Raw genomic sequence first — 9,515 nt, 5'->3', positions numbered from 1 at the left:
GCATCTTGATATGCCACACCTGTGAGGTGGATGGATTATCTCGGCAAAGAAGAAGTGCTCACTAACACAGATTTAAACACATTTGTGAACCATATTTGAGAGAAATAGGCCTTTTGTGTACATAGAGAAAGTCTTAGATCTTTGAGTTTAGCTCATGGTAAATGGGGGCAAAAACAAGTGTACACCTGGTGTTGCGTTTATAATTTTGTTCAGTGTATTTGAGAGAATAATTGTATTACGTGACCCTTTTATACTGTTATTGTTTTCCAAAGAAAGGAACCAGAGATGGAGTGATTGGAGTCATTGATTTCGTTATAAGTAGGCTGCATAGCTATTAGCTAGCCATCTATAGTAATCTTTGTACAACAGTACACTTTAGTTCCGTTAACAAACGTTTTGTTGCCCTGTTTATCTCAGCAAAATTGTAATGGATGGGGTAACATTTACATTTGGAGAAAATAGAGGGTTGAAGAAACAACCAGTAGTCCCCGTGGTGTAGTGGTGAAATCCTTGTTCTTCAATATTCTGACCCTGGTTTGAATCCCCTCTGAGCTATTCCAAGTTTTGTATTTCAGAAATGTATATCCACTCAGTACTTTTCACCCTTCACACAATATATATCCCCTCTGTAATACCATAATTCTCATATGTTTAGGAGAATATTTCTTTTACGTGACCCTTATATACTGTTATTGTTTTCCAAAGACACAAATCAGCCATGGGAGTTTGCCCAACCAATCCACATGGGTTTTGTGGATTTGGAGAAGGCATTCGACTGTGTCCCTCGCGGCATACTGTGGAGAGTGCTTCGGGAATATGGGGTCCTGGGTCCTTTGCTAAGGGCTGTCGGGTCCCTGTACGACCGAAGCAGGAGCTTGGTCTGCATTGCCGGCAGTAAGTCAGACTTGTTCCCAGTGCATGTTGGACTCCGGCAGGGCTGCCCTTTGTCACCGGTTCTGTTCGTAATTTTTATGGACAGAATTTCTAGGCGCAGCCAGGGGCCGGAGGGTGTCAGGTTTGGGGACCACACGATTTCGTCTCTGCTCTTTGCGGATGATGTTGTCGTGTTGGCCCCTTCAAGCCAGGACCTTCAGCATGCACTGGGACGGTTTGCAGCCGAGTGTGAAGCGGTGGGGATGAGAATACAGTACTTCCAAATCAGAGGCCATGGTCCTCAATCGGAAAAGGGTGGCTTGCCCACTTCAGGTTGGTGGAGAGTGCCTGCCTCAAGTGGAGGAGTTTAAGGGTCTAGGGGTCTTGTTCACGAGTGAGTGAGGGAAGGATGGAACGGGAGATTGACAGACGGATTGGTGCAGCTTCTGTAGTAATGTGGTCGATGTATCGGTCTGTCGTGGTGAAGAAAGAGCTGAGCCGCAAGGCGAAGCTCTCGATTTACCAGTCAATCTACGTTCCTACTCTCACCTATGGTCATGAGCTTTGGGTCATGACCGAAAGGACAAGATCCCGGATACAGGCGGCCGAAATGAGCTTTCTCCGCAGGGTGGCTGGGTGATCCCTTAGAGATAAGGTGAAAAGCTTGGTCACTCAGGAGGAGCTCAGAGTAGAGCTGCTGCTCCTCCACATCGAGAGGGGTAAGCTGAGGTGGCTTGGGCATCTGTTTCGGATGCCTCCGGAACACCCTCCTGGGAAGGTGTTCCGTTCCGGGCCCGTCCCACCGGGAGGAGACCCCGGGGAAGACCTAGGACACGCTGGTGGGACTATGTCTCCCAGCTGGCCTGGGAACACCTCGGTGTCCCCCCGGAAGAGCTAAAGGAAGTGTCTAGGGAGAGGGAAGTCTGGGCATCTCTGCTTAGTCTGCTGCCCCCGCGACCTGGCCCCGGATAAGCGGAAGAAAATGATGACGATGAAAAGAAATGAATAGGCGGTGAACCGCAGTTGTGGGGCTATCGGGTTGATTTCAATAGGGTGTGAATGGCGCTTCTTTGCAGGGTTGTAGTCCAGCTGTCGAGTTGATCTCAACTCCAATGCATAGCTCTAGTCTACTAGATTATTGGCATATAATTTTTTTCTATAGGTGACATGATTACGTTATCGAAAAACCGAGAGGAGCTATTAGAAATAGACAAAGTACGAAATGAATAGGCGGTGAACCGCGCCTCTTTGCAGGTCTGTTCTGCGGGTTGTAGTGGGGATATGTGACATGAAGAAGTTATTGAAAAACCGAGAGGAGTTATTAGAAAAAGATAGAAACGAGGTATTGTTGGAATTTCGTTTTGTGATTATTTATTTAGCCTAATACATTGGTATAATATTAATCTTCAGTAAAATAATCAGTGAAAATTCAAAGAGAGGATAGGATGTGTGTGCGATTTAGTTTCTCTTTCCCTCTTTAAATAATGTAGATTTACATTTTCATTTTAAATTTGATGAATTACCCTACCCTACAAGCTGAATCTCCTATAGAAACACATGTGGTAAGTAGCCTATATCATTTGTATTATGTTTCAATAATAGCCTAATTAAGTTTTCATTTTTCTTGGAGTATCACGCATTCATCCATTGACATCATGCATTCAGTGAGGGGTGATTAGCGCCTGGGTACCATTTGGGTACCAACACTAAGTGGCATGGGCAGTTGGGGGATTAAGTAGGAAAACGGTAAAAAAAACAGGTAAATCGTCTCTAAATCATTTTCTGTTCGTCAGTTTAGAATTCCGACAATTGAACAATGTAATATATGTCTATTTAGGAAAAGTAATGGAAGGAGGAGGGTGTAGCTTTCAAAATGGCAGTTTTCTTTTAATTACAAACTCAAACGCCAATTGGCGTTGGCTATTTCTGCCAGGGTAAGCAAACTTATGAGCACAACTGTAGTTCCTCTTCTGATGTCATTGCACTCTCTTCAAGGTATTCTGGTACTTTCTCTATTTCATACCAGACAAGCCGCAAATGCAAAACCAGGCCTAGACGTTTTGACTTTTGAGTGCATCATACTGCTACTTCATCTCACTTTGAAGTAACCCCAAACTTCCAACAGTCTACACTATCTGACCAAATAAACCTCACCGTTTGGATTTAAATAAGGATATGCTTGGGAGCCTATGATTGAATAATTGCTGCAATGATTAACGTTTCAGCTGGTTACAATTATTCTCACCCTAACTTATGCAGTGAGTAGGTCATTTCTTAAACAACCATGTTGGGTATCCTGTGGTCGTGGAAAATATATTACTGTTTTTCAGAATGTTGAAATTATTGGCCTTCATCAAGCAAAGAAAACAACCAAGGAGATTGCTGAAATTTCTGGAATTGGGTTAAGAACTGTCAAACGCATTATTAAAACTTGGAAGAATAGTGTTGAACCGTCAACTTTGTAATGTCATGATTGGAGCAATGGAGAAAGGTCATGTGGTCTAAGTCCAGATTTACCCTATTCCAGAGCATTGGGCGTGTCACGGTAAGATGGGAAGCGCATGAAGAAATGCGCCCATTATGCGTAGTGCCCACTGTAAAAGCCTCTAATGGCAGTGTTATGATCTGGGGTTGACTCAGCAACGGAATGTGGCAGTATAATGAAGTCAGCTGAGTACCTGAAAGTACTGAATAATCAGGTTATCCCATCAATTGATTTTTTCTTCTCCGATGGCACAGGCATATTCTAGGACAACAATGCCAAGAATCATTGGGCTCAAATTGTACAAGATGGAAAGGTTAAGGGAGCATGAGGAATCATTTAAACACATGAATTGGCCAGCACAGAGTTCTGACCTTAGCCCCATTGAAAGTATTTGGGATGTGCTGCAAAAGACTGCAGAGTGGTTTGACTTGCCTGTCATCAATACAAGATCTCAGCCAAAAATGTATGCAACTCTGGATGGAAATAAATGATTTGATGTTGCATGAGGTTATTGAAAAAATGCCCCTGTGAATGCACACTGTAATCAAAGCTAAAGTTGGTCCAATGAAATAGGAGAGTGTGCAACTTTTTTTTTCAAGTCAATGTATTTCTCAAGTCCGCTCATGAGAGAAATGTGAATAGTACACACCCAGTCTGGAATATTGGCATAAAATGTCCTATATGTGCTAACAGTTACACATTTAACATGATAAGATCAATTTGCCATGGTGACTCTGGACTGCTTCACCCAGTCCATAGGCCAATGCTTCTAGCGCCACCTACCGGCCAAATTTGAGATATTTAAATGCTCATAACTTTTGCTTCGATTGTCACACAGACGTAAAACCGGTATAATATGATGTGGAAACAGATGCTGTACTACTTTACAAAAGGCCAATTTAATTTCTGCCTGACTACATTTTCCATTATTTACAATTTGCTGAAAAATCTACCTTTGAGAAGTAGTCCTAGGCCGTTCGTCCCATTTCCAAGAAACTTCACAAATAGCCCATCAATAACTATATAAAAAAGTGATATTTCAAAACACAGCAGATGTCATATACCAACAACTTCCTGAGTAATATAATTTCACAGGAAGTGAAAACATATCTCCACAAACATTTGTCCTGTTCTCACCAAATTTGGTATGCATCATTGGTATGAAGAGGTAAGGACATGTGCAGTGTTTGGCACCAATTGGCCTTTTGGGGGCGCTATTCCCAGAAAATCACAATAAATCTTCATTTATCCTGAACACACACAGGCCTATACAACCTATCAGGCCTATTCCCGTATTGCATTCTTATAGCTTGGACCCCTTAATTGCTGCACTGATGTGCTTGACGTATTGTTGCACCGCGTTCCCTCCCTCAGGGAATGAAGTTTATGGATATATACCGTGGATTCTACAGTGCCCCTTTAAAATGATACTAGGAGACACACTGGTAAATGGTGCCCTATATCGACTCTAAAGTTTATTGTTATCACATGTATTTTCTTTTTTACATTTCCCCTTTTTGGAGAAATGTCATAAATGTCAAAATGCAAAAAGGCTAGACAAACTCGAAGTTTCACGTTTTTTATGTTTTCATTTTTAAATTAATAAATCCATGAACAGTACAATACAAACCATAAATGGAAAAAAGAGCAAACATGAAAATGTCATCGTAATACAGAAACCGATAAATAAAATAATAACAAAAATTAAGGAAAATACATACTCAGTACAAAAATCAGAATTCTCATGAAAAATGGAAACAATGTGAGGTAATAGGAATAAAATATGTTTGGGAATTTTCTTTTGGAATTTCTATTTATGGATTTAAAAAATCTGTTTCTCGGTTTTCCGTATTCTCTGAGCTATCTGGTGTCATTATAGTGCGACTGCGTCCAATAAATATGATGCGCCAATGAACGGTTGAAGAGCTAAAATGGATGTCCGTTTTTTTGGCTTTCTGGAGAGATAGGGTTTGGTTAGCGCTCAATCCAGGCTGTTTTTAACTGAAAAACAACTATACTACTATAAAGAAACTGTTCATTGGGTTCTGAAGACTCGTTCAGATGGTGTGAGTTCATGTTTTTCGGTTAAATTGAGATACATATTGTTGTCTCTAGACTAGTCTAGAATGAGCTGACGAATCTGATTTACTTACTGGTTAACGCGGTTCTTGCTTACTGGCGTTAGCTAACAAGTTATGGTATCTCGCTACTTAACGTTAAGTGGTGTTTTCTTAGCAAAACCTGTTTGGTCTTGTGTAGTTCCCCACTATCGTGACGGTGCTAGTTACCATAGTTTACAAATGTTACTTCATCTACTACATGTATTGATTTAGCTACCGTTGCTCAGTCACTTTTGTTGCGACTTAGTTAGCTTGGTTGCTGCTAGCTAAGTATCTAACGTTAATGACTGCGTATTTGATTTTGAGATAACGTTAACATGCGCTCTACGCTAGTTAGCTTTGAGTGCTTGAGTATTGTTTCGTTTCTTAGCTAGCGTTGCTGAAAGTCGCCAATTAACCTGCTCTTTGTGTCATACCGTAACGTTACGCTATATATATATATATATGTGCGCGCGCGCTAGTTAAGCAGTAATTTGTGGCGTACTTGTATCAGCGCTTTAGCTAGCAACATTGCTTATGTGTTCGCTAGGTTCTTGATTCAGAGTTTATCAACCGTCTTGACATTGATGCATGTTTTCGAGAGTTAATGTTAGCATGATCACAACTACACGAGAAGACTGATCAATAATTTGAAAGGTAAACAGGTTGATATACGTTTTTAATTGTGTAGTTAAGCTTTTAATGTCAGTATGTATATGCTATGCACTTAATAAACTATAACGGAACGTTACTGCCCTGGCAGATGACTTGGCAAATATTACAACACCGGGAAATGCTCCATAGGGAATTGCCTTACGACTTACCAGACATTTGTTTATGGTCATGGTAATGCATCCAGGGTTCAAACTGCTGTTTATAGATTGCGAGTCGTTCTTGGCTATGTTTTCTGATATTTGATATTCCACCTACTTCTGTCATTTTGTAAGATTTCAGAATCAAATCTAACAATAAACAGCAACCTTGATTGTTTATATTCTAAGCCATAGTGTGCTTTTGCACCGTAATGTCCTGTAATTAAATATGTGACAAATGTGTAGGTGCAAATGCTAATTTTATTTGCCTGGTGTGCAGGTGGTGATGGCAGAGCGTCGCCTGGAGTGCTCCTGGAAGAGGCACGTCGTAGAGCAGCTCAAACAGAGGGACCGTGTCCAGCGGCATGCCTTTGAGGAGATCATCCACCAATGTACAAACCCCATAAAAGTCTCAGTGTTCAAGATAGTATTGATTTTACTTTTTTCTGTTCCTTTTGCCAGTGCCGTTGTCCCTGTAAGTGGTTTTGAAGGACCTGTTTTTTTTGTCCCAGATAACCGTCTCTTGGAGAAGTCAGACCTACAGACTGTGCTTTCGGAAAGATACCAGTCAGACAAATATGACCTTCAAAACAGACACGACAGTAGGTATGTCTCACTAAGTTATCCTTGTAACTGTTTAAGTCAAGCTGTTAATGTATTGCTTATCCAAGAAGAATAGCAGTTAGGTTGGCTTTAGTTTATCAGTATCCTAATAAAATACCTGGTCTTGGAGTGCTGCAGGGACTTAATATTTATAAATTACCTGGAATAAATGGTGCAGAATTTGGGCTTTTATTGAACTGATCAGTAACTGGCACTCCTGGAACAGGGGGCATAGGGGTTCTTTGAAATTAGGCATTGGTGCTCTAAGAGATTGGAACTGTCCAAAACATTTCTGTCCTTTGTCACTTTGATTTAACCATCTGTGTTTTGGTTCCTCAGCCCAGGGCTTGACTTGAGTCGCAATGACTCATTGCAGCAGGAGATGGCCCAGATGCGGATCAGGCACCAGGAGGAGCTGACTGAGCTTCATAAGAAACGTGGAGAGGTTAGCCTGTTTTTCTGCAAGACTACTCATCCCAATCACAGGCCAGACTTTCTTGACAACTACACTGCATGCTTGCTCTCCGACTCTATGCTGGCGCAGCTGACTCAGCTAATCACAGATCGTTTTTTTTAGCAGCTTGTAAGTGGATACTCTTAAGTTGTAGTGTAGCATTTAGCATTTTAGGCTCTTCCCTTAAGCCACTTACTGCCTGATATTTTGACATTTCTTAAATTAAATGCATTATATCAGTACAATGATTTTTAATGTGGTGTTGCGGTAACCCAAACCCCATCATAAGAACGATATGAATGCTAGTGGATGGGACAGATGGGATACCCAAACCTTTTTCTAGACAACTGTCAATGGAAACCAAAATCATTGACTAAGGGCCTGTCAATGGCATCAATGCTTTTGGCATCCATGAACTGCCTACACACTGGCAACATGAGGCCAGGCATTGTCTTGCACCAGCAGGAACCCAGGGCCCACTGCACCAGTGGAAGGTCTGAGGATTTCATCCCGGTACCAAACAGCAGTCAATGTACCGTTGGCTACCACGTGGAGGTCTGTGCGACCCTCCAAGGATATGCCACTTCAAACCATTACTGACCCACCGCCAAAGCAGTTGTGCTTGATGTTGCTGCAGGCAGCATAAGTTCACCATGGTGTCTCCAGACTCATGTCTGTCACGTGCTCTGTGTGAACCTGCTCTCATCTGTGAAGAGAACTGGGTGCCAATGGCAGACCTGCCAATTCTGGTGTTCTCTGGCGAATGCCAATCAGTTGATGGGCTGTGAGCACGGGTTCCCCTAGAGGACGTCGGGCCCTCATGCCACCCATGTGGAGTCTGTTTCTCAGTTTGGTCAGAAACATGCACACTGGTAGCCCCCAGGAGGTCAATTTATAGGGATCCGGCTGTGTTCCTCAGTCAAAAGAGAAGATACCGGTCCTGCTGCTGGATAGATGTCCTTCTACGGCCCAGTCCAGCACTCCTTGTGTAACGGCCCGTCTCCTGGTATCTCCTCCATGCTATTGAGAATGCACTGGGAGACACAACAAACCTTCTTGTGACGGCACGATGGATGTGCCGTCCTGGAGGAGCTGGACTGCCTGTGCAACATGAATGGGCTGCAGGTACTGAGTCATGCTACCAGTTGTGACAAGGACACTAGCAAAATACACAACAGTGGGGAGAACAAGTATTTGATACACTGGTGATTTTGCAGGTTTTCCTACTTACAAAGCATGTAGAGGTCTTTTATCATAGGTACACTTCAACTGTGAGAGACGGAATCTAAAACAAAAATCCAGAAAATCACATTGTATGATTTTTTATTAATTAAAATGCATTTTATTGCATGACATAGGTATTTGATCACCTCCCAACCAGTAAGAATTCCTGCTCTCACAGACCTGTTAGTTTTGCTTTAAGAAGCCCTCCTGTTTTCCATTCATTACCTGTATTAACTGCACCTGTTTAAACTCGTTACCTGTATAAAAGACCTGTCCACACACTCAATCAAACAGACTCCAACCTCTCCACAATGGCCAAGACCAGAGAGCTGTGTAAGGACATCAGGGATAAAATTGCAGACTTGCACAAGGCTGTGATGGGCTACAGGACAACAGGCGAGCAGCCTGTTGAGAAAGCAACAACTGTTGGTGCAATTATTAGAAAATGACCATCACCTTGAACCTCTTCCAATCTCCCTCGGTCTTGGGCTCCATGCAAGATCTCACCTCGTGGGGCATCAATGGTCATGAGGAAGGTGAGGGATCAGCCCAGAACTACACGGCAGGACCTGGTCAATGACCTGAAGAAAGCTTGGAAAACAGTCTCAAAGAAAACCATTAGTAACACCCTACCCCGTCATGGATTTAAATCCTGCAGTACACACTAGGTCCCCCTGCTCAAGCCAGCACATGTCCAGGCCCATCTGAAGTTTGCCAATGACCATCTGGTTGATCCAGATGAGGAATGGGAGAAGGTCATGTGATCTGATCACGCCAAGAACACCATCCCAACCGTGAAGCATGGAGGTGGAAACAACATTCTTTGGGGATGCTTTTCTGCAAAGGGGACAGGACGACTGCACCGTATTGAGGGGAGGATGGATGAGGCCATGTATCGTGAGATCTTGGCAAACAACCTCCTTCCCTCAGTAAGAGCATTTGAAGATGGGTTGTGGTTGGGTCTT

At 42.7% G+C, this 9,515-nt stretch overlaps 1 protein-coding gene across 4 annotated transcripts in view; it reads left to right on the top strand.

Moving 5' to 3' along the window:
- The first annotated feature begins 5,269 nt into the window (after positions 1-5,269).
- The window catches only part of atg16l1 (ATG16 autophagy related 16-like 1 (S. cerevisiae)), a 41,822-nt gene continuing 37,576 nt past the window's right edge, over positions 5,270-9,515 (top strand). For 3 of the 4 annotated variants that reach the window (XR_004574639.1, XM_010903356.3, XM_013132771.3), the window contains exons 1-4: positions 5,270-5,422; positions 6,550-6,661; positions 6,782-6,875; positions 7,212-7,317. Coding sequence is in view for 3 of the 4 variants with exons in the window: in XM_010903356.3 (XP_010901658.2) it covers positions 5,420-5,422; positions 6,550-6,661; positions 6,782-6,875; positions 7,212-7,317 (315 nt within the window). In the remaining variant the exon portion in view is untranslated. Of the gene's footprint in view, positions 5,425-6,007; positions 6,115-6,549; positions 6,662-6,781; positions 6,876-7,211; positions 7,318-9,515 lie in introns of all 4 variants that reach the window. The other variant, XM_010903355.3, reaches the window with a different exon arrangement.

This window comes from Esox lucius, chromosome 1, assembly GCF_011004845.1.
Source record: "Esox lucius isolate fEsoLuc1 chromosome 1, fEsoLuc1.pri, whole genome shotgun sequence".
Taxonomy (NCBI): domain Eukaryota; kingdom Metazoa; phylum Chordata; class Actinopteri; order Esociformes; family Esocidae; genus Esox; species Esox lucius.
The sequence above is the reverse complement of the archived record's forward strand: the minus strand, read 5'-3'. Positions and strand labels throughout refer to the sequence as shown.